Raw genomic sequence first — 25,284 nt, forward strand, 5'->3', positions numbered from 1 at the left:
AAAGATTAATCTCAGGCCTTGATTAGTTATTATTGCTGCCAATAATGAAGGCACGGAATGTAATCCTTAACAAGTTTGTTTATGATACAAAGCTAGCTGACAGTAAATTGTGAGGAAAATGCAAAGGGACATAAAAAGTTTAAATGATTGTACTAGAAAATATCAGATAGCATATGACACAGTGAAGTGCAAAATTTTTTACTTTTGTATGATAAATGGAAAAGCTGAATAATTTTAAATGGTGAGTCAATATTTTTATATAGAGGGAATTGTATAACCTTTGGATATGAACTCCAGGAAGTTAACATGCAAGTTCACTAAGTAATTAGGAAGGCGAATGATTTACCAGTTTTTATTGCAAAACAGATGGAGTAATTAACTGTTGGCCTGAGATGAGATTAGATGAAATCATATCTGGGGCTGAAATATATGGGCCCCCATGAGTAGGAATTTAGGGTGGCATGTTCTAAAATTCTCAAAGTGTCCTTACTGCTGCTTACCTCCCTGCTCCTGACCTGTATGGACTTTGACTGACAAACCCTTGTCCCATTTGAGATCATTAAGGGCTTTCCTCATCTGGCCCCAATTTTGGGCCTGGGGGATAAAAATCAAAGATTAGAAATTGGGGGATGGGATGGCTGACAGGTTACCCCAATCAGCGTTGGGACAGTAGGCAATATGGGCACCACACTTATGGACTCTTGATCGTGACCTCTCCACACACTGCGAGGCCCCCCCCTCCCAATTCCTCCATGGCCACTGCTCCCAGTGGTGCTGTTTGGACTACAGAGCTATCAACCAAGTGTTTTAGTTAGCAGCTGCTTGAAGCAACACCAACATCCCATGAAAGGACAAAGGACAATTATTCGAAGGTACTCTAGGATCTATAAAGTTGCTGACCTGGGAATTTGTTTTTCTGACTGCATATTTTATCTTGTCAGAGACCAAAAGCATTGTTTAATGGAGGCAATGGGGGTATTGACCACACTAATTCACTTTTTTTTCAGTAAGGTCTGCCAATTAACTAGGCAACAATGGGCCTTTTGCTAAGATCAAGGATGCCAGGACCAGACATCCCACCCACTGGATGCAATTTACAGTAAGCACCAGAGGGATGCAGTAGTTGTTATGAGTATTGTACCCACTCAAGGCTCAGTGGGGCATGCCAGACAGTAAACATGAGGGGAATTTACAGGAAGGGGTGACTCACGGTGGTTTCCCCCAGCTTGTACTCAATGCCAGGTCCCACAAACAGGTATTGAGCGCCTTTGAATGAGGAACCAAACAGGTCTGGGATGAATTTTAACAAGCTCGCAGTGATCTCAAGTGGGGAAGGTGCCAGAAATACCAATGAATTTTGGGAGTTTTGTTTGTAATTTGGTAGGCCAATACATCTCACTACAATATGGTCTTTTGTTTTGCAGTCTTTCTGCTAACTCTTAAACAGATTGACCAGGATGTTAGTATTGTTGTTGAATTTAGTTTGAGAAAAACTGCGATATATACCTGACAACACTATAAGTTATGCAGAAATAATATAACATCTGGTTCTTAAATTTCAGGTTTTCTCAACCACCATTGATATTGGTTTCATTAGATGGTTTCAGAGCTGAGTATTTAAAGACCTGGTATGGTTTGATGCCCGTTATTGCCAAACTCAGTAAGTAACTGAAAATCCAAACAAACTGAAAGCATCCAATGGCTGGAGTATGTGTTTACAGACAATATCATTAAATCACTATTCAAGTAAACATAGTTTTGGGTTGATATTCTGCTGTACAGCTATAGTACCCAAAGTACTAATGCATTCAATGGGATCTTTCCTATCTGTTATTTTAACCAAAGGAATAAGTAAGAGTATTGATTAATAACTTTAAAAAAAGTACAAGGTGTTACATGCAGCAAAATTTCAAGCTGTTTGTTTCCACAATTTAACATTTTCAAATCTGTGTTCTCATTAACTTGGAAATAAATACATGCAAATGCAATTTTTCAAAATGCTGGAAATATCCTTTGGATTTTTTAAAAAAAACCCTTTTGTAAAATAATTGGAATGAAAGTCTAATGACTTCTGTGATAAAATTGTATAACAAAAATGATCAATTTTTGAGGACTTGCGGAATTGAGAATTGAACCCGAATCACTGGATTTACTATGTTTTAGGAGTGCAAGTTCTTGCCAGCAGGTGTCCCTCAAGTGAATGAAATATATGTAATCTAAAACTTTGATCCTCACTTCCTTCCATTCCACTTATAAAAACTTCCTGAAAACTATTTACTTGGCCTAATCTTTGATCACATAGCTTAATCTCCTTCCCTGGGTAGAATTTTCCCCACAGGATTTGAGACCTGAGGGTAGGGTATCTCAAACCCAAACTGTGCTAGTCTTTAATCTGACAATGGGAATTTTTCCATGGGGTATAATGGAACCTGCCAGAGGTCCAGGTTCAGCGAGAGTCTATGAAGGAAGGAGAAGGTGTTGGGCTCTGATCAGACACCTTCATAGTGCCAGCTCTCTCAATCAGTTATTGAATGTCTGACAATGTGGCATCCTTCTAGTAGCCTGCAAGCAATTGTAACAGAGTTTTCCTTTGCAGGCTTCCGGCTGGCAACTACCCCATTTTTGCTGCTGGTTGAGTCCCAGTGGCAATGGTCTGAGTCCCTGAAGTAGACAATAATAGCTCACCTAAGGATCTGACCTGACATTGAGTGGGAAGGTCATCCATGAGCTTGTCCACCACATACTTAATGGTGGGTGGGGGGAGGGGGGACAGGCAGGAAGGTAATGGAGCCCCCGTCTTCATCTTCCGATTTGATTACATGTCCAACCTGCCTCAAAACGCACCTTGGTGGCCACTGTAATCTACCCTCTGTGCGAAATTGTCGTCCAACAATGATTTTTCCTGAATTGGCTAATTTGATTGGCTAGTTTATGTCTAACCAATTATAGCAGGCAGGGTCTCGAAGTGTAGGGTCAATGGGTTGTCCTCTGGCTCTAGAGAAACAGAATCCTGAGAGCAAGAGAGGAGTGATGAGGAAGGAGGATCGATGGAAGATGGGGGCAGGGATTGCACCTTAAGATAGATGTTCTCCCTTGCCAACTTCTAAGTCTTAAATGAAAATATCCCCCTCCACAGCCAGACCACCAAACTCATTCACAGGTGGCCTGAGGCCTGGATGAAGCCAAGCCGATAGAAGGACCATAATGTCTGCTTGGAACATGGGTTGTACTGGTCTGTGATGAAATCAAAGACCTGATTTTTACCTACATCAAATCTCATTCTCTCATTCAGAGTTAAAATGAAGTCCTTGTTTTGCTAATATTCTGTCAGTGTAAAAAAGGGCAAAATTCTGAGGCAATGAGATTGAGATCTTCTTTATATTGTTAACTCTGTATTAGATACTTTGAATTTATATTTTACCTCCGCTTGACCGCTGAGGCCTGCCAAATGTGGATATGGGTGAGTAACCATGGAGTATATAAGGGCAAAGGGTGGTGGATTAGGCATTGTCATTAAGTTGGCACAGGGTCTATAAGGGGCCCTGCAAATTAGTTGGCATAGACAACATGGTGGTCAGTCGTTTGGTTGGAGGGGCATGGGCTGGCATGAAGATTGTAAGAAACCATTGGTGGTTGCTAGCGGGCATAGACTGGTGTGTGTTAAGATGGATAAAGTATAGGTAGTGGATGGGAATGAGGGTATAGAGGGGTGAGGATTAGATAGCCTGATATTTAGCAAAACAACTCTGATAACCACGGTAGGCCTGTTAACCAGCCTGCTTCAGCATCTGGTGGTTCCTTGGCTACCTGCAGTCTGTATCTGTCTCTACCACTCGTGCTTCCCTGAGCCAAAAGTTGTGTCTTACGGACCACCCTTGCCTGCTGCAAGCTATTTCCCAACTTGAAGTCCCTACCTCGATTGTGAAAATCTGACCTATGTATTTCTGGGAGAATGTGGGCTGTCCTTGGAATTCTGATCATTACCCTCTCAAAAGCCTGAATGGAGAGTTAGCTTAAGATCCATTGAAGACCACAGCAAAATCCTAGAAACCGTCAGGGCCAATGTAATTAATCCTGGAAGAGCTTGGTGACCTCATTTAAAAGACGAGTGCTTTCCTCAGGATGTGACAAAATATTTTCTTAATCTTAAGGACATTAGAATCTCATATTGGTGAGAGCATGTGATCTATTCAAGCTTACAACAGTATATCAGGGTAAGCAACCACCTTTATTATACTGTCCCGTTTGTTCATTTGCCTACTTCATTGTGGGAGGACTTAAATGTCCAGGGATATGCAGGATTAGCCATGGGAAATGCAGGGTTACAGAGATAGGGTGGGTCTAGGTGGAATGCTGTTTGGAGGGGCGGTGTGGACACAAAGGGCTGAATGACCTAAGGAAAAACTATCATTTAATAACCTACCGTGGGGCAATGGGATTCTAGAGTTTCATTCTGCAAGAATACTCCTGCTGATAGTAAAGATAAGTTAACTTGTAAAATTCTGACAGGACAAAAAATGGTAAACAGAGGAAGGATGTTCCCAGTGACTGGGGAATCCAGTATCAGGATCACAGTTTGTGGATATCAGGTACATCATTTAGGTCTGAGATGTGGAGGAATTTCTTCACCCAGAGAGTGGTGAGTCTGTGCAGTTCTTTGCCATTGAAAGCTATTCAGGTCAGAATGTCTAATGTTTTCAAGAATGTGATAGTTATAGCTTTTAGACCCTAGTGGGATGGAAAGAAATGGTGGCTTAGTGGTTAGCACTGCTGCCTTACAGCACTAGTGACCTGGGTTCAATTCTAGCCTCAGGCAACTACCTGTGTGGAGTTTGCACATTCTCCCTGTGTCTGTGTGGGTGTGCTCTGGTTTCCTCCCACAGTCCAAAGATGTGCAGGGTAGGTGGATTGGCTATGCTGTAGTGCCTAGGGATGTTTGGGTTAGATATGGGAAATACAACAGTAAGGGAATGAGTCTGGGTGGGATGCTCTTCAGAGGGGTGGTGTGGACTTTTTGGGCCAAATGGCCTGTTTCCGCACTGTCGGGGTTCTGTGATTCTATGAAAGTTCAAATAGGGTAATGAGTTGAATGATTAGCCATGATCAATGGTGGATCAGGCTCAAAGGGCTGAATGATGTACTGCTGTTCCTATTTTCTATGTATCTATAGGGCAGTATGACTGACTGAAACAAGAGGATGAATATTATGTACTACTCCCACCGGCACCCCCACCCCTGACCCCAACCACCCCAGAAAGAAAATGAGCAGCCAGCTGACCAGCCTGGAAGAACTAACCACCATCGCCATCCCCAGCCTACCAGCTCTGTATGGGGAAATAAACAAGGTCCAAGAGAGATTGCTGCCCTCATAGTCAGGTGGTCACACCCTCTGCTGCCAGACAATTAGATTGGATGGCAGATGCAATAGACCCAGCAGTGCTAGCGCTCCACAGTGGGCAATGCCAGCATTGCAGGCAAGTCAGACAGAATGCCTGATGGATTTTCACTCCATGTAAGCCTGGGGGCTTTAGAATGATGTCCTTTTGTCAATTCTGGGAGGGATATGCGGGGTTGGTGTTTAAAGAATGTGAGGACGGAAAGAAAGGAGAGCTGTGCTACCTTCTCAATTTGTGGCTGGAGTGGACAAGGAGCACTCTGCAATGACAGCACCCACTTCCTCCTGCCATTATAGACACTTTAACAAAACAACCAAGAATCTCACTCCTGCCTGCCTGCCTATACCAAGCATATCTTAGCAAGGACAATATGACATTGGAGTCAATTGAACTTTTAATCAGCTCAATCTACCCTTAGTTATTTATTTACAGATTATGGTGGATTACTGATTTTGAGACACAGCCAACCTCTGTACTAAGGGGGCCAGCTCAGGCATGTGCGGGAAGCTGGTGAGCCAGCCACTCTCTCTTTATTACGTGACTCCTGCCCAAAACATACCAAATAGGGGCATGTAATATCCAGCTCCATATTTGAAGAAAAATGCAACATTGTTTAATCTTCAAACAATTTAGAAATTTTGGTGGAAGCTTTAAAGAAAAAGCTTTGCTGAAATCAAAAATCTGTTTTTAATGAATCAGAAAACCAAGGACTGTTTACGGTGCAGAAGATGGCCGTTTAGCCCATCATGTCTGTACTGACTCTCTGAAAGAGGATTTTACTTTGTGCCATACCCCCATCTAGTCCCTGTGACCCTGCACATTTTCAGGTAAATGTCTTATACTCCCCTGTTAGTGGTCTATTTGAACCTCCCTTCACCACACTTTCAGGCAGAACATTCTAGACCTTAACTCGTTGTGAAAGCATTTTTTCAATTCACTTTTGCTTTTTAAAATTAGTTTTAATTAAATCTGTGCCCTCATATTCTGTATTCTTTCAAAAAGGGGAACAGCTTCTCTCTGTCTGTTCAGTCCAAATCCATCATAGTTTTGAATACCTACACCAAATCTCTTTTGGTTTTCTTTTCTCTATGAAAGACAGTCCTAATTTCTCTAATGTATCTTTCACTCACGTTCTCCATGGCTGGAACCATTCTTGTGAATCTTCTCTGTACTCAATTTCTGCTGTCATCACTGTCTTCCCAGAACTGTATTATTTACAAACTTTGAAATTGTGCCCTGTTCAACAAGGATTAGGTCATTAATATAAATCAAAAAAAGCAAAGGTTCTAAAACTGAGTCTGGGGTCTCCACTACAAACTGTTCTTAAGGCTGCAAAGATCCATTCACTAATGCTCTTTGTTTCCTGTCACTCAACCAATTCCATATCCATGTTAATCTTACAACACTTGAATATAAATGATTCTAGACAGGTCTATGCCTGTAATGGAGCCAGCTTGATTTTCATGCATTTGAAATAAAAGCACACAGGTTCTGGAAGGTTTCCACTTGATTTTCATTGTGTGCTTTAGACAGGTAGCTCAATATATATTGAACATGAAAGACCCCTATAAAAATCGAAAGAACTTCAGATGCTGTAAATCAGGAATAAAACAAAGTTGCTGGAAAAGCTCAGCAGGTCTGGCAGCATTTGTGAAGGAGAAAACAGAGTTAACGTTTCGGGACCAGTGACCCTTCCTCTGAGAAAGGGTCACGGGACCCGAAACGTTAACTATGAAAGGCCCCAATCTGCACAATTTTATTATTTAATATTTCAAAATGACTTTTGCCACAAAACATGGAGGTGACTTTATTTTTACATGCAATCCCTCAGAATTAATCTTTAGTTAGGGCTGAAGTTTAATTTGGCAACAACAAACTGAGTAATAAGTTCCAAAATTTCACCTCCCTTTCAAAGAAGTAATTTTCCTGGATTCCTATCTTCCCTGCTTACAAACTTTAAGGGATTTTCAACATTTTCAACTGGATTTCACAATGTTGAGGTTAACTTGCTAAGAATGAAATCATTTCTAACTGTACCTTGTTGCACACAAATTTCAGTGATTCAACATTATTTCCAGTTGATACATTTGTCGTTTTAGTTTAGTGTCAGCACAGAATGATTTTTAATCCCAAGAATTCTCCATTCCTTTGCTCCAAAAATGTAGATGTAGATTACATTTGCAGGATAACTGCAGTTATGCTTTAATTACTGTACAACTGTCCCTTCGCCTATAGAGTTTAGCACTAACTCAAATGTATCATTTTGTACCATGTTAAGTGAAATATACTGAAATTACATTGTGAGACTACAACCGAATGAAAGGAAATAATATTATATCCTTTATAAATAAAATTAAACATGATGTCTTAATTTCAGAGACCTGTGGAACACATTCTCTGTACATGAGAGCCATGTACCCCACCAAAACATTTCCAAATCACTACACTATTGTCACGGTAAGTTTTGTTTTTCAGCCTCAGTGACTTTCTGTTCATGTTCTATGAAATTTGTTGCTTCAGAAATGGAAAGGTAAGCATGATAATGAAGACAAAGTAACAAGCCAGTGAGTTTTTGGATTATATCATCTGCTGTCATCAAGGCCTGAAATTAATGAGGCTCTCACTCAGCTATACTTAAACATGTTCTTCTTCAGTGAAACCTTTTCCTCAGATTTATCCCTTCCCACTTTCTACACTTTAGGGGATCTCCTCAAAATTTCTCAGAATTCACAGCTGGTCTGGGTTTGCTTGGATGATAAAAATGACAAACAGATGTTGCATTGTGCAACAGCACCTTGGAGGACTGAACAGTGCTTCTCTGTGAGCTACTGCATTTTCACAAAGTTTTGGCAACTTTTGTAAAACCAAAAGCAGGAAATGACTGATCTGTCTTTTTATAAACTATTTTAGGATTGTTTTGCATTTATAAGAAAGTGCGCTGTTTGAAGAGATGGTAGAAGCAACCCACATTAAATAGAGATATTGACAGATTTCTATTATGGCATTGTACTGAAAATATTCACTGCAACACATGAATTGGCTGTTTATTTTCCATTACATTTAGCACAAAACTCCTGAGATTTAAGAACATTTCTGAAGTAGGGAAATAGTCTTCAAGATCAACTTTACAAATGTGAACTTTGTGGCTCCTTCCACGTGAGGATTCAAGTGATACTTAGTACAAAGGAAGATGGTTGTGGTTATTGGAGGTTAATCATTTCTGTTGGAGGACATCCCTGCAGGAGTTCCTCAGGATAATGTTGTAGGGGCAACCATCTCTAACTGCTTCATCAGTGACCTTTATTTAAAGGGAATGGAGCATAAAAATAGGGACAGACAAAAAAATTGCAGATGCTGGACTCCAAGGTAGACAAACAGGAGGCTGGAAGAACACGGCAGGCCACGCAGCATCTGGAGGAAAGGAGCAGTCAATGTTTCTGGTATTACCCTTCTTCAGGAAATAGGGAGGTTTTGCTAAAACTTTACAAGGCACTAGTGAGCAAGAATATTGTGAACAGTTTTGAGTCCCTTATCTAAGAAAGACATACAGGTATTGGTGGCAGTCCAGAGGAGGTTTACTAGGCTGATCATGGATATGCAGGGACTGTGTATTAGGAGAGATTAAGTAGGTTGGGCCTGTACTAACTGGAGTTTAGAAGAATGAGGGGGAGACCTTATTGAAACAAATTGGTTGGGGTGTTGACAGGAAAGGTTGTTCGCACTTGTGGGAAAGTTTAGGACCAGGGGGCATAGTCTCAGAATAAGTGGTTGCCTGTTACAGATTGAAATGAGAAGGATTTTCTTCTCTCAGAGGGTAGTGACTGTGGTTTAACACAGAGGGCTGTTGAGCCTGGGATATTAAGTATATTCAGGGCTGAGATAAGATTTTGAATCAGTAAGAGGATCAAGGGTAATGGGAAAAAGGCAGGAGGGTTGAATTGAGGATTATTAATTCAGTTATGGTCTCATTGAAAAGTGGAGCAGGCTCGATGGGCTGATGGAAAACTATGTCTTATGGTCTTATGGACATTTCCTCTATCAGGAGATGAAAAGTGGAGATAATCACACAATATTCAGTATCATTTATGACTCTTCATATACTGAAGCAATTCATGTCCATCTGCAGCGAGACCTGGACTACATCCAGACTTGATCTGACAAGTGGCAAGGAATATTCACATTTCAGAAACATCAGCCGGCGACCATTTCCAAGACAGAATCTAGTCATCTCCACTTGACATTCTATGGCATTATCATCACCAAACTCCCTATTAACATTCTGGAAATTGCCATTGATCAAAAACTGAACTGGACCAGTCATATAAATGCTTTGGCTACAACAGCAGATCAGAGGGTGAGAGATCTGCAGTGGGTAACCCACAGTAGATGATGCACATCCACCACCTACAATGAGCAAGCCAGGAGTGTGTAGGAATACTCCCCACTTACTTGGAGAGTGCAGCTTGACACCAGACAATCGGCTTGATTGGTACCTCAGCTAATATCTTCAACATTCACTCCTTCTACAACAGACATACAGAGGTGTCAATGTGTACAAGGTGTACTGCAATAACTCACTAAGGCTTCTTTCCAAACCCCAAATCTCCACTATCAAAAAGGACAAGGGAAACAAATGTATCAGAAGTCCACCATCTGCAAGTTCCTCTCTTTCTGACTTGGAACTATATAGCTGTTCCTTCACTGACCTTGGGTTAAAATCCTGGAACTCCACCCCTAACAGCACTGTGAGTATCCCTACACCAGAACGACTGCAGTTCAAGAAGGCAACTCACCACTACCACCTCCAGGGCAATTAGATATGTTCAATAAATGCCCACATTTCATGAATTAATATGTTTAAAAAATGTATTTGCTGAAATCATGGAGATGATTTCCTCTTATGTTTTCTTGTTGAATAAGACTGCATTGGGAATGTATCTTTGTAAAATCTAACCTTAAAAATATTGGGCCAGATTTTCTGAGGAATGATGGTCACCATCAGATTGCCACTCTACTCTCTTTTATTTTATCCCATTAAGCTAGAACTTTGCATTTCTAGCAGGGAAATTCCAGTCACAGCTCCTGCAGAAGTGAGAAACATACCTTAAATCTGCCAACTTAGCATAGTGCAGGTTGGTTGATTTTGGCAAGCCATGCCCCTTTTTCAATGCAATTGGATCAAGTAGCTGGGTTGTTAGCTCTTGGCAGGAAAGTGGCTGTTGGGTCCTACAGTGGATTTTGGATCTGGCTTAAGTGAGGGTGGGTGAGTGTGGTGATATTGGGGCGGGTGGTGGGCATGTTGGGTTGGGTCAGGTCTAGGATGGGGTTAGGCACCTCTGGAGGAGCACTGGGGGAGGGGGTGAGGTGTGGTTGGGGGTATTATCCAGTAGTTACCCAGGATTTAGTCTAGGTTTTTAGTTCCTGGGTAACTGCTAATGCAATTGCCATAGAACCCTCTAAATTTCAAGATTTAAATAGATAATTTCAAGGTTCGGGGAATTGTCCATCAGAATTTTTTATTTCTTCTCAGTTTCTGCTATTGATTCTACAGGGTCTTGATTCATAATTCCCACCCATGCTGCAGAGATGACTGTCCATCAAAAAATCTGGGCAAAAGATAAATAACTACTCCTGAAAAATTGATATTGTTTATGCCCAAAGTTTCTAACATCCTACAGTACAAAGCAAAATTAGGGAGTAAAAAGCCATTGCATTGGTTAGGGGGAGCTGGAGTGGGATCATTAGAGTGGACATGGTGGGGGAATACTGGAAATTAGTCTGGATGGGAAAACAATGGATCTTGGCTCTTAAGAAACACTGGAATAGTTTCCTTCTAGAGTCTGGGACAGGCAGGGGTTCCATAGAAATCCCGTAAGGTTACAAGGATCTTGAGCGACTAGAATGGCTTTTCCCACTGGAACATGGGAACATTGGAATTAGGAGCAGGAGTAGGCAATTCAGCCCTTCGAACCAGCTCTGCCATTTAACATGATCATGGCTGATCTTAGATCTTTTTCTGAAGAAGGGTCTAGGCCCGAAACATCAGCCTTCCTGCTCCTCTGATGCTGCTTGGCCTGCTGTGTTCATCGAGCTCTACACCTTGTTATCTCGTGGCTGATCCAATCCTGGTCTCAACTCCACTTTCGGGCCTGCTCCCCATATCCTTTTATCCTGCTTTCAAAAAGGAACACATCTAATTCTTTCTTGATTTGGTTGATTGATTCTGCCTCCACTGCACTCTGGAGCAGTGGATTCCATAGATTCACAACTCTCTGAGTGAAGTCATACCTCTTCATCTCAGTTTTGTACCTACTCCCTCTCACTCTATATCTATGCCCTCTTGCTCGAGACTGTCCCACAGAGGGGAACATCTGATCAACATCCACATTAACAATCACCCTTTAGCATCTTATATACCTCAATCAGATCCCCCTCTCATTCTTATGAACTCCAGCGAGTACAAGCTACAAAGTTATTTAACCGCTTCTCATACAACAGCCCTTTCATCCCTGGAATCAACCTGGTGAATCTCCTCTGAACTGCATCCAGTTCCACCACATCCTTCCTCAAGTAAGAGCTGAACACAATGCTCCAGATGTAGCCTCTCCAACGCCTTATATAATTGCAATAACGCTTCTTTACTTTTATAATCCAGTCCTTGTGCAATAAATTCCAGGATTCCATTTGCCTTTTCTTATTATATGCTGCACACCCATTTTCTCTCAATCATGCACAAAGATGGCCAGATCCCTCTACACTAATGCACTTTGAACCTGCTTTCCATTTAAATAATAATTTGCTCTCTCCCCATTGGAATTGTCACAGCTACTACCTCCTTTTTTCACAGACTGATCTGAAAACTGATAAGTTATTAGCAATCAGATCTGTGAATTTACGTAAGTCATCTTCACAGGGGTCTCCAGACCAGCGTCACAGGCAGGAAGACTCCTGAAAAATACTGGGAGCACAATATTTAAAAGTAGCTATTATGCAGCCTGTGTTATTTAGACTTTTTGTTATAATTGCTCATAGCTGTCAGCATATGGCAGAAACTTTAATATGAAGAGATGAATTTAGTTAATCTGAAGTAAATGTATATTTTTTTTAGGGACTCTATTCGGAAACACATGGCATTGTTGACAACAACATGTATGATGTTAATTTAAACTTATCCTTCTCTCTGTCTGGTGATGAGAAAAACAATCCAGTGTGGTGGGGCGGACAGCCAGTGAGTATACTGTATACTAATTGTTTTGTTTAGTAAGAATTTAGCACAAATACATCATCGGTTCTGCATATTTAGAAATACAATTATGAGGAATGGTATGGTAACGTTCTGTCTGAATGATCACTCCTAAGCAATGTGCGTGCATTGCTATGCAGCTATGAGGAATGAGCCACCCAGGGGACAAATGCTCTAGTAGCAATCCTTTTAAGGTGCCTGCATGCAAGTGTCAATCTTAAAGGAACTGCACAGTGAAATTAAGGGAGAGGGGGAATCTTCTGAGTCTGTCCAGAGCATTTAGAATGTCAGGACATGGAACTTAATTATCCAAGAGGCTAGAATTCAGATTTCCAATGTCAGGCTAATGTTTTGGTGTGATGTTCACAGAACCTTTCAGGGGTTGAACCTTTGTTCTGCTTTGTTCCAATTACCCCCTGTTCAGTTCCCAGGCTGGAACATCTGTATGGAGTTAAGCTGGAATATGTGCAGGTTGCGTGTACATTTCTGAAACGTCAGTGAGCAACAGCGTTCAACTATTTCTGTGATGTACTGACCCTGTGCAATGCTGATTGACACTCCAAACCCATACATCTAATCTAAGGTCATGTTTCCCGAGATCGTGTTCACCCCAGTGCGTTAGGGATTAGGGGCCTCAGTGCTCCATGTACAGCTCCATGTACAATCACCTACCATGATCAGCACCTTCAAGGTTAATTATGAGGAACAGAGCCAATCAGAATTGTTAACAGAATAAAAGAGACCACACTAATGTATTACAAAGTGCTATATTTCTAAACAATGCTTGGTTCCACATTATATTGACCTCAAAGCACCTGAAATGATTTCAGGATTCTTTAGTCTTTCTGTTCCTGCTGCTTTGTTTGGGTGCTACCTAGGCATCCTGAGCTGAACTTGAGGGAGCCTGCTGACCAAACAAGCAGTTAACATTTGTGAATCACTTAAACTACCTGTGTTAACTGCACTTTAGTATCTAATCTGATTACTTCATTATCAAAGAACAAGTCCAATGTTTACAAGAATAGTGCAACAAATAACTCAGCACAACATTTATTACTAAATTAATCCATGACATGGTATCTGTGAGCAACGGTGTGCCACAAGGATCGGTGCTGGGTCCATTGCTTTTTGTCATTTACATATTGAATGTGAACATAAGAGGTACGGTTCATAAGTTTGTAGATGACACCAAAATTGGTGTAGTGGACCGAGAAGATTACCTCAGAGCACAACAGGATCTTGAGCAGATGGGCCAATAAGCCTAGGAATGGCAGGTGGAGTTTAATTTAGATAAATGTGAGGTGCTGCATTTTGGAAAGGCAAATCAGGGCAGGATTTATACACTTAATGATAAGGCCCTGGGGAGTGTTGCTGAACAAAGAGACCTTCGATTGCAGGTTCATAGTTCCTTGAAAGTGGAGTCGCAGGAGGATAGTGAAGAAGGCATTTGGTATGCTTGCCTTTATTGGCCAGTGCATTGAGTATAGGAGTTGGGAGGTCATGTTGGGGCTCTACAGGACATTGGTTAAGCCACTTTTGGAATATTGCGTGCAATTCTGGTCTCCCTGCTATAGGAAGGATGTTGCAAAACTTGAAAGGGTTCAAAAACGATTTACAAGGATGTCGCTGGGGTTGAAGGGTTTGAGCTAAAGGGAGAGGCTGAACAGGCTGGGCCTATTTTCCCTGGAGCATTGGAGGCTGTGGGGTGACTTTATCGAGGTTTATAAAATCATCAGGGGCATGGATAGGGTAAATAGGCAAGGTCTTTTCCCCAGGTTGGGGGACTCCAAAACTGGACGGCATAGGTTTAAGGTGAGAGGGGAAATATATAGAAGGGACCTAAGGGGCAACTTTTTCACGCAGAGAGTGATGCATGTATGAAATGAACTGCCAGACAAGATGGTGGAGGCTGGTACAATTACAACATTTAAAAGGCATCTGGATGGGTATATGAATAGGAAGGGTTTAGAGGGATATGGGCCAAATGTTGGCAAATGGGACTGGATTTGTATAGGACATCTGGCTGGCATAGACGAGTTGGACTGAAGGATCTGTTTCCATGTTGTTTATGACTCTATGACTCCAACATCCTGAGGAGGCATTTCTTTGACTACATTGCATAAGATTTATTTCATACTAAATCTCCCATAACAGGATATGTCTGTCATCAGCTCTGCCTCTTGCAGCCATTCACAATTTGAATTATCTTTCCCATATTGTATTGCAGTTCACATGACAGTTTGCCTAGAAGCAACTTTTGCTTTTGCAAATGTTTATTATTGTAATAGTCATTCCAAATAGAGAAATCTTATTTAAATTCCTTGTATATTGAGAGATTTTCAGAATTAGCAGAACTTCGCAGACAGGCTCACATGAGATGGCCACTAATTTTGAAAATTTACCATAGGTTTACTAAAATAGTGCTAATTTGCCAAAGTATGTATGATTGCTTACTTTGACGAAGCACAAAATTCACAAAATTACCAAGCCCGGCAGAACCAGCTACCTCGAAAAGAAGTAAAAGAATCTGAGCAGACATCCTGATGAACTGTGCAATCTGTGTCCTTAGAAGGCCCTTTAAAATTGTCTTCACATGCTGTGACATTGAAATTTATCAGTCATTGCAGATGACATTACAAAATGAGTCATCACTTAATCCTAACTCCAGAACACCACCCTGCATCAATGTGGGAACTGTTTTTATGGAATCTGGATCAGCAAAAAACTAAATCAGAATTGTTGGTCTGATAGTCTCAGCTGCTAAATAGACCAGAGGACTAGCATGGCCTGTGACAGTGCTAATCCACTGCAATCTCAAACCTGTCTCATTCTCCAGATAAGCATATTTCAACATGGACATGTAGAGATGGTGCAGATTAGACCAGTGTACAATAAGCACATGCAGCATGACTTTCAATACAGGTGCCATCAAACATGGAGTCAAATATGTAGTTGGTCCCTCACTTGCTTACAGTCAGGTTTTCTTCCCCTTCATTTTTAACTGTCATTTTGTAATCCTTTAGCCCACCAGCATTGACAAACACTACTAATTGACTCAACTGTACAGGAGACAGAGTGTTTAGAGGCATGGTGCAAAGACAATGTAGTGATTGTAACAAGGTCAGCCAGATGGACCTCATAGGTCATGGGGCAGTACGGTAGCTCAGTGGATAGCACTACTGCCTCACAGCCCGAGTTCGATTCCACCCTCGGACGACTGTCTGTGTGGAGTTTACACATTCTCCCTGTGTCTGCGTGGGTTTCCTCCAGGTGCTCTGGTTTCCTCCCACAGTCCAAAGATGTGCAGGTTAGGTGGATTGGCCATGCTAAATTGCCCGTAGTGTTCAGGGATGTGTAGATTGGGTGGGTTATAGGGGGATGGGTTTAGGTGGGATGCTCTGAGGGTCGGTGTGGACTTGTTGGGTCAGAGGACCTGTTTCCACACTATAGGGATTCTATGATTCAATAGAATATGAGTTCCCTGATCGGGGCTTTTAATCTGGTTCAACCAGGGACCCCTGGCTGACATTGTCATATACTCAAATGAGTACAGTGAAAAGTTTACAAGTCATCACTTAAGGTGTCACCTTCTTCAGTACAAGTTCATAGGAAAAAATTTAAAAAATAAAGAAACTAAGAAGTCCAGCATTACAGATCATGGGAATAAATTAGAAAATAGAGAAATAAAAGGTTAAGAACAAAATTTCTTCCAACCCAGTCCACACTAGCACTAAGCCTGTAGTCTGCACTGGGCTTTGACTCCAAACTGCACCAGGCTTCCCCTCGATGCTCTTGAGGCCAGGAGATGGGTCTGGAATCACTTCGAGGCTGGTAGTCCATGCTGATGCCACATTGGGCCAAATGTCAGCCACTGGCTACTAAAAGGCTGCCAAGCTGAGCTCAATGACTGCCATGGTAGGCCACGAGACAGTCACGTCAGGCCAAGAGACTACTATAGGCAGCCGAGAGGGCACCTTAACGGGTCCATGCTGAGGCCAAGAGTCCAAGTCTTCACTGAGGCTGGGAGTCTGAAACTGCGCAGAGGCCAAGAGTTCAGGAATAAAAAACAGAAAAAGAAATAGATGGAGCGGGCGGGCTCCAGCTGAAGCGTCCTACTCTGCCACCATCTTGGAATGATGGGATACTGGCCTCTATGGAATTATTTCACAACAATCTCTCCATCAATGTCAGCAAAACAAAGGATTTGGTTATTGACTTCAGGAAGTGGAGTGGATGGCACATCCCTGTCTGCATCAATGGTGATGAGGTGGAGGTGGCCAAGAGCTTCAGGTTCTTGGGAGAGACAATCACCAAAAATCTACCCTGGCCCATCCTTGTTGACACTAGTGTCAAGAAAGCACAACAACACCCCTACTTCCTCAAGAAGCTAAGGAAATTCAGTGTGTGCATAAAGACTCTTATAAACTTTTATAGATGCACAATAGAAAGCATCCTATCTGGATGTATCATAGCTTGGTATGACAATTGCTTTTCCCAAGTCTGTAAGAAACTACAGAGAGTTGTGAACACAGCCCTGTCCAACACACAAAGCAGTCTCCCATCCATTGACTCCATCTATACTTCTTGCTGCCATGGGAAAGCAACCAACACAATCAAAGAACCCTCCCAACCCGGTTATAGTCTCTTCACCCTTCTTTTGTAAGGGCAGAAGATATAAAAGTTTGAACACATGTACGAACAGATTCAAGAACAGCTTCTTCCCCACTGTTATCAGACTTTTAAATGGACATCTTTAATGTTAATGTTGATCTCTCTCAGCACCTTCTCGGCAGCTGTAACATTGTATTCTGCACTCTGTTCTATTACCGTGATGCATTTGTATAGTACGATCTGCCTGTAAAACATGTGAAGTAACACTTTTCACTGTACCTTGGTACATAGAATATTCATAGAATTCCTACAGTGTAGAGACAGGCCCTTTGGCCCAACATGTCCACACCGCCCCTCGGAACATCCCGCGCAGACCCATCCACCTATAAACTACCTAATCTACACACCTCTGGACACTATGGGCAATTTAGCATGGCCAATCCACCAAGCCTGCACATGTTTGGACTGTGGGAGGAAACCCGAGCACCTGGAGGAAACCCACACAGACACGGGGAACACATGCAAACTCCACACAGACAGTCACCCACAGGTGGAATCGAACCCAGGTCATGTGACAGTAATAAATCAAATCAAAATCAAAAAAAGCTGTTTATAGTTTTGTCATCCCATTGTGTGGAAGTTGCCCATTTTAATCAGTGTTTTGTCGAGCTAAATTCATAGTGTCAAGTCTGCTGTGGCTGGGAGGAGTTTTTCTTGTGTAATTGTTCACTCTTCACTTCAATAATTATGCAACCAGGTTCCTGAATGCCTTTTCTGAGAAATCAGGCAACTGGTAAACTAGAAATGCTCACCATTAATGGGCACCTATTGTGCTTTCAGTCCTTGGGCAACTTATTTAAAGCTGAGCTGCACACCACATCAAGTGCTGTGAATCAGGTTTTGCCCTTCATATTGTGAAGCTGAAGCCTCAACATTCAACCCAAAGCGTAGAGAAGAGAAGGTTTGCACCCTGCTTTGCGGGTGGGGACCTAGAGGTGTTGGTGGACAGTATAATGGAGAGAAGGACAGTTCATTTCCCAGCTGACTACTACAGGAACCCATACTATTAGATCCCAACCAACCTGCACACAAATTGCAGCCTGGGCCAGTGCTTCGTCCTGAGTGAAGTAAGTGGACTGTCTTCCCTTTGCTGCCTCATGCTCACATAGCCACCATTCACACTAACTCTCCCACTACACATATCTCTCACCAAGATTCATGGATTACACCACTCAGTATTGCATGCAGCATGGCTATTCAATGGCTCTCACCCATCACATCCTCCCAACCTACTAAGCCTTCCCATCCTCTGCACTTCCAACCCACTCACAGGGATCTCCCATCACTTCTCTTGCTCTTGCATCACCACTAACTGCTCTTCTATCTATTTCTATTATATTCAGTCCTTATCTCTGTTTATTTGAAGGTAAATGTGTACTACTCCTTCGAATCTAATTCCACAGCATCCTCTCTGACCTACCTGTAATCCCCAGACTGGTTGTACTTGATCTTCAGGACACAGCTTGGTCTGATTTATGGACTCTGATTATAGTGATTGTAATGAGGTCAGCCAGATGGACCTCATAGAATATGAGTTCCCTGATTGGGGCTGTTAATCTGGTCCAATCAGGGAGACTTGGCTGACATAAAGGGATGAATGTCAGGGATATGGGAATGCCTGACTCAGCGAGAGGCAGTACTATTGTCAAAGGCTATGCATTTGTCAATAATGGGTGATTGGTGCTGAGATGCCGGCCTCTGAAGAGTTATTTCACTGATAAGACCAAATGTTTGATTAACTGTGGCCCTGCACTAGAATAGGGCAATATTCCTTGACTGAATGTAATCCCCCTTTACCCAACTAAGGATTGCGCCCCTCTACACATAGCCATTTGCTTGAAGCACATGCAGTGTGTTTACTGTGTAAACTGCAGAGTACATGCTGTCTGACTGATAGATTGACCTTTCAGTGCCTTCCCACCATTATAGGATGCTTACCTCTCCAGCTGCACGAAAAATGCAATGCAAGCCACAGAAGCTGGTGGCTCATAAGTAAGTGAGTACGTGCTAAGTGTGTGCTACTTTCTTCTGGCCTTGGTCTGAAGTGAAAATACATGGGACATACCTAAATAAATATGTGAAATTCAATAAGTAAGTTTTTCAGTATATGCAAATAAGATAGAAAATCATGAAACAATTTGCTTGGAAAATTATGAAATAAGCATGGTTGTGCAATAATGTCAGGAACGAATATTTGAAACCCAGAAATCTATTTTTAATGCAAATGCAAATGGAGTGGGTATTAGGACTGGATTGGTGCCAAGTCAACGCAATTTGAGAACCCTTTAAAAGTGCATAGGACCAACTGCAGTTTTCCCACTCCACTCCCATTTACTGCAGTTTTTGCCAGCGTGGAACAGGGATGCATTAGCCTCCTTGCATGCACCACTCTTACCCTTCCCAGTTCCATTGCTGGGGTGGGTAGTTCTAAGAAGGGGCTATATCTACATTGCCCACGCTAAAAATAGTTGACAATATTTATAGTAAACATTCCATAAGAACAAAAGAAATAGGGGCAGGAGCAGTATGATGTATGCAGAAGTAAGGAGTTGTAAAGTACTAAGAGTGCTAAGAAAGCAAGCTAAGAGCCATAGGAGACATCCTGTGCAAATATATTAAAAATATGTGTATTCATGCAAGCAAAATGGCCTGAAGAAGTATTTAGTGTCATAGATACAAATGCAGAAAGGCTGAAGTAATGTGTTTTTGTTGGTCTGAGAGCACAAATATGATGAATTTAGTTCAATTGGCCTGTATTCACTAGAGTTTAGAAGGATGAGAGGGATTCTGACTGAAACATATAAAATTCTGACGGGGATGGACAGGCTGGAAGCAGAGAGAATGTTTTCCTCGGTTGAAGAGTCTAGAACCATGTTCACAGGCTTAGGATAGAGTGTAGGTTATTTAGGACTGAAGTACAGAATAAGGGATAGTAAACCTGTGTAATTCTCTACCATATAAAGTTGCAGAGACAAGTCACTGAATGTATTCAAGAAAGAGATAGATACATTTTTAGATATTAAAGGCATCAAGGAGTATGGGAGAAAGCAGGAATGTGACTTTGTGATAGAGGGTCAGCAATGTCTATATTGAATGGCAGATAAGGCTCAAAGGGCCGAATGGCCTATTCCTGCTCCTAGTTTCCATGTCTATGTGGTGAGACGAGTGGCTTGCCAATGACTATTTGCATGGACAAAGAGTCAAGGAGGCTAGTGCTATGGGGCATACAAGTTATCCACACAATGTCATTTTGGCAAGATTAACATCAGTTCTTAAAGATTTAGGTCCTGTTTAATCAATCACCAATAATCAGATCATTGCTGGGGCAAATTAGAGAGTTTTACTTTTTCTTTGCCTTGCTGTGTCTGGCCTGGGTGTGGTTGAAGCTGACACTGTGGACAAAGGTAGCAAAAAAATGCAAAAGTGGGAGGGCAATCTCCCCATGACCTTCATCACTAAGCTCCCCTATTATCATAATGTTCATATGAATCACTGGTTGCATAAATGTGACTTAAATGTACTTTTGTTCTTTACCTAGTTATGGCTGACAGCTATGTACCAAGGCCTAAAAGCAGGTACTTTCTTCTGGCCTGGATCTGAAGTGAAAATAAATGGAACGTACCCAAATAAATATGTGAAATTCAATAAGTAAGTTTTGTAGTATATGCAAATAATATGAAATAATCATGAAGTAATTTACTTGGAAAATTATGAAATGAGCATAGTTGTGCAACAATGGTAGGAATGAATACTTGAAAACCAGAAATCTATTTTTAATGCAATGGCAAATGGAGTATTAGGACTGGATTTATGCCAATTTGGAACCCTTTAAAAAATGTGCATCAGACCAACTCAGATTTTCCCACTCCTTTCCTGATACCTGCAGTTTTTGCCTGTATAGAATAAGGATTCATTAGCTTACTTGCATGCACCACTCCAGTCACTTCACCTGACAAAGGAGCAGTGCTATGAAAGCTTGTGATTTTAAATCAACCTCTTGGGCTATAACTTGGTATTGTATGATTTCTGACATTGCTGGGGTGGGTAGATCCATCAAAAGGCCATAGCTACATTTCCTCTTGCTAAAAATAATTGTCAATATTTCTATTAAACGTTCCATAAGAACGAAAGAAATAGGAGCAGGCTAATCAACACTTTGGACCCGTTTCACCGTTCAATGAAATCATGGCTGACTTCAACTTCAACACCATTTTCCAGCACTATCACTAAATCCCTTGTTGTTTTTAAAATATGTAAGTTCACTGATTTCAGTCTGGAACATACCCAACAACAGAGTCTCCACAATGCTTGGGACAGAGAATTCCAAAGGTTTAACATCCTCAGAGTGAAGAAATTCCTTTTCATCCCAGTCCTTGCCTGCCCCTCATTCTGAGACTGTGTTCCTTTGCTCTGGACACCCCAACTATGGGAAACAGCCTTCCTGCATTAATTCTTTTGATCCCTGTAAGAATTTTGTACGTACAAAGGTGCAATGTGTTTAATCATTCCTCATTGAACAATTGTTCTATCCCATTAAGTCATTGTGTAAATACATATGGATACTAAGCTGTGGATCAGTTCCATGGCCAATTTTTCCAGATGGTTTTAACTTACTAAATCCTCTTTAAACATGCAATGTGAAATTTGGAGTGCTTAGACAGTTTTCATGGAATTGTTATAATTAGACCATTCTAATTCTCTTGAAAAATTGTTGTCCAAATTTAGTTCAAATCTGCTGAGTTACATTGTATGAAAACTAATACCGGGCATTCTTGATTGAAGGATTATGTTGGATCATGTCTCATGGTCAATGTGTCATTGTACTTTTAAGAGACAAGCACATGGTATCATTACTGCATCATTGTATGCAACCTAGGGTAAAAGGATCTAACATTCCATCTTACCTTGGGATCATTTGAAGCATGGCAACCTATTGAAGGCATATTGTTTCCAGTGGCAAACTAATGTTTGTGTGTGGCTGTGAATGGAACATTTGTATATGATAGTCAGCTGTAAGAAACATTAGTTTCTCAGCACCATGATAACCACTCCAGTTTCTTATGTTATTGGATAAACGTATTGGTAAAACATCCTGCTGGAGGCAAACTCACACCAATATAAGAAGACATTGGAACTTTGGGAAGATATCCTTTCATCCAGAGGGTGATGGGAGTCTGGAAATTGGATGTAAACCTGCTGAGGCATCAGGGTCTTACCTGTCTCTTCCAGGTGCTCTAACTTTCTTGCCAAAATGGCAATGGCAAGGCCACTGGTGGGTTTTTCCCCAGAATCAAGACCCTTAGAGGTCATCAAATGGCTGGCACCTATTGTGCTCAGCGGCACCACTGGCACCTGTGGATAAAGTTAGAAGGAGACTGTAGATGACCCTAGACAAAGATAAATCATGTTAGGTGGAGGAGGAGTTATTTCTTGAGTTTGGCCTGAGGTAGAGTTTGGGGCAAGTGAGGCTGGAATCAAGGGCATATGGTTGGCTCCCAGCACAAAGTCTCCCGCTTCATGCCCAGTGCCTCAATCAGGCGTTAATTGTCTCTGATTGAGGAAACCCCTCATCCTGATGTGACAAGTGGCAGTTTGACCTGCCCGTGCACACTGCATGGTAACAGGCTCATTCGCAGCAAGGTTTTTTCCAGCGATGATGGATGAAGTTCTTAAGGTTTCTTCAATTGATCATTTAGGAGCCCCAATTGGTGGCAAATGGGAGTGTAAAGCATGGGCTTTCCCATCCTGAACTCAATTCTGGTGGCAGCAGGGAGCTCGTCGTGTTTAGGTAGGCCATCAATCAACTAAGTAAGAGCCCTTCTTACTTTAATTTCGCTATCTCTGAGGGGAGAAGATTCCACTTTCATTGTCTGAAAGTCTGGCAGAGACAGAAGCCCTCAAAATATTTCAAAAATATGTGGATATCCACATGAAATGCAGTAACCTACAGGCCTACAGACCAGCATCTGGAATGTGGAATTAAGCTCTGCAACAGTTTTCCTGCCACAATGATTGGAAGGCCTCCTTCTGTGCCCTAGATTTCCGTGTTTGTAACCAGAAATCTTCAAATATTTTCAGAAGTCAAGAAAATACAGTGTGCATAGGTCAATATCGGATCATGAATGGATTCAGAGAGCAGAACCTCTAAGTAAGGTTTTGTGTTCCCAGTCTCGGCAGGTAGGAAGCCCGTAAAATTCCCCAACTGGCTTTCCCGCTGCTTTCCAATCAGTTCTCAACCTGTCCAGTTTTATATGGGGTGGGCAAGGCCTTGGGTCCATTTGCCTTTGCCCTAATTGAGGCCCTAACATGGCCAATTATCCAGGATGGTTGGTTGAATTTTGGGTGGGCACTGTGTCCCCAGCATTCAGCCTATATAGCGGTCCTTTGCCCATATATTTTGTCAATGGTCCCACAGGCACCACCACTCAGTGTCCTACTAATTGCCTGCCTCTCCGTTTGTCAACCTATTAAAGATGGCAGGCAATTTCTTGAGAGCCTCAGTGAGGTCAGCCTCCAACAACCACAACAAAAAGGTGCCCTTTGCTTACGCTGAACCATCAAATTAAGAGGGCTGGAGTCAATAAGTCCATCACAGTGAAGGGACAGACCTCTACATGGGTAGTGATGGTTGCAGTCTTTCATCCTTGCAACCCTGTCATTGGGCATGAAGTCTCTGGCTCTTATGGCTGCCACGTTGTTGCTGTGAGGGCTCCTCAACTGAGCTCAGTTGCATAGAGTAACAATCCACCGCAATGGTGGGAAAATATGGCCGTTGTCACAAAATGGCTCCCTTGTGACACATTAGTTACACCAAATGACTGCCTGCCTCCATGAAGCTCATGTTCCCTGTCCAGCACTGGGCAAATCATCTAGAGCTGTCCCAAAGTCATTCCCCTTTTATTCACAATCATCGCCCTGCATTCAATCCCATTTCCAAGGGGCAGGGAAAAGTCATCCCAATCTTTGTTTCAGCACTGTATTAAACATCTCATAAATGGGAGATGATGATGTAGTGCTAATGTCACTTCATTAGTAATCCAGAAGCCCAGGTTTATGATGTTGAAAAGCAAATCTCAATTCCATAATGGCAGCTGGTGGAACTTAAATCCAAGTAGTAAACCTGGAATATAAAGGTAGTCTCCATAATGATGACCATTACAAGTGTCCTCGATTGTTGTAAAATCTATCTGGTTCAGTAATATCCTTCCGTCTGAAATGGTCTGACAAGTTGCTTAATTCAAGGACAATTAAAACACTCACATTCCATGAAAAAATTTTAACAATTTAAAATGCACCACTGCATGAAATGAAAACAAAACATCCAATCTTTCAGTGTGTAATTATTTGTATGAAAATCAAGTAGGCATTGTTACCATGTAATGAATATAATGAAGCCTAGCTGCTGGGATTTATCACTTGATAACAAGTAGCAGTGGCATTATTTACCTATAAGCCATAATGAATGCTGACAGATTTACCACTTTCTCCTCCCTCTAATGCTGGTTTAGGCAGATTACAGAGTTTGTGGTGGAGGGGGTGGAGGTTAGGTGATGCTTGTGATGTTGCCAAATTTTCCCATCTTTCAATGTACTTGGAATTAAAAACATTCAAAGTTTCATTTATTTTATTTTGTAACCAAGATATTACAACATGTCACCACTATTGGCCAGGAACAGATTTACTTCCCTCAGCAACTAACAATGGTCACCCAAAACATAGTCACCATTTGTACATAGAAATATTGGTACATGCAGGGCACATGTGAAAAATATATACTTTTTACAAAATGGATGGAAGATTTCTACTTGTTCTGGTAAACTAATGCTGAATGTCTAAAGCAAATTCCAGGCAATTCAATTCAGTCATAAACTTCTAAATTAGTTTAAATAGTTGATAGACAAGGGAGTGAAGGGTTATACAGGGATAGACAGAAAAGTGAAGTTGAGGCCACAACCAGATCAGACATGATCTTAT

General features: G+C 41.7%; 1 protein-coding gene across 1 annotated transcript in view; it reads left to right on the forward strand.

Annotated features, from left to right (window-relative positions):
• The window catches only part of LOC109933524 (ectonucleotide pyrophosphatase/phosphodiesterase family member 3), a 113,947-nt gene that overhangs the window by 9,265 nt on the left and 79,398 nt on the right, over positions 1-25,284 (forward strand). Inside the window, exons 5-8 of the mRNA XM_048597009.1 lie at positions 1,563-1,660; positions 7,774-7,853; positions 12,505-12,624; positions 20,849-20,958. Of these exons, the coding sequence (XP_048452966.1) occupies positions 1,563-1,660; positions 7,774-7,853; positions 12,505-12,624; positions 20,849-20,958 (408 nt within the window). The remainder of the gene's footprint in view (positions 1-1,562; positions 1,661-7,773; positions 7,854-12,504; positions 12,625-20,848; positions 20,959-25,284) is intronic.

This window comes from Rhincodon typus, chromosome 5 (assembly GCF_021869965.1).
Source record: "Rhincodon typus isolate 14 chromosome 5, sRhiTyp1.1, whole genome shotgun sequence".
Lineage (NCBI taxonomy): Eukaryota > Metazoa > Chordata > Chondrichthyes > Orectolobiformes > Rhincodontidae > Rhincodon > Rhincodon typus.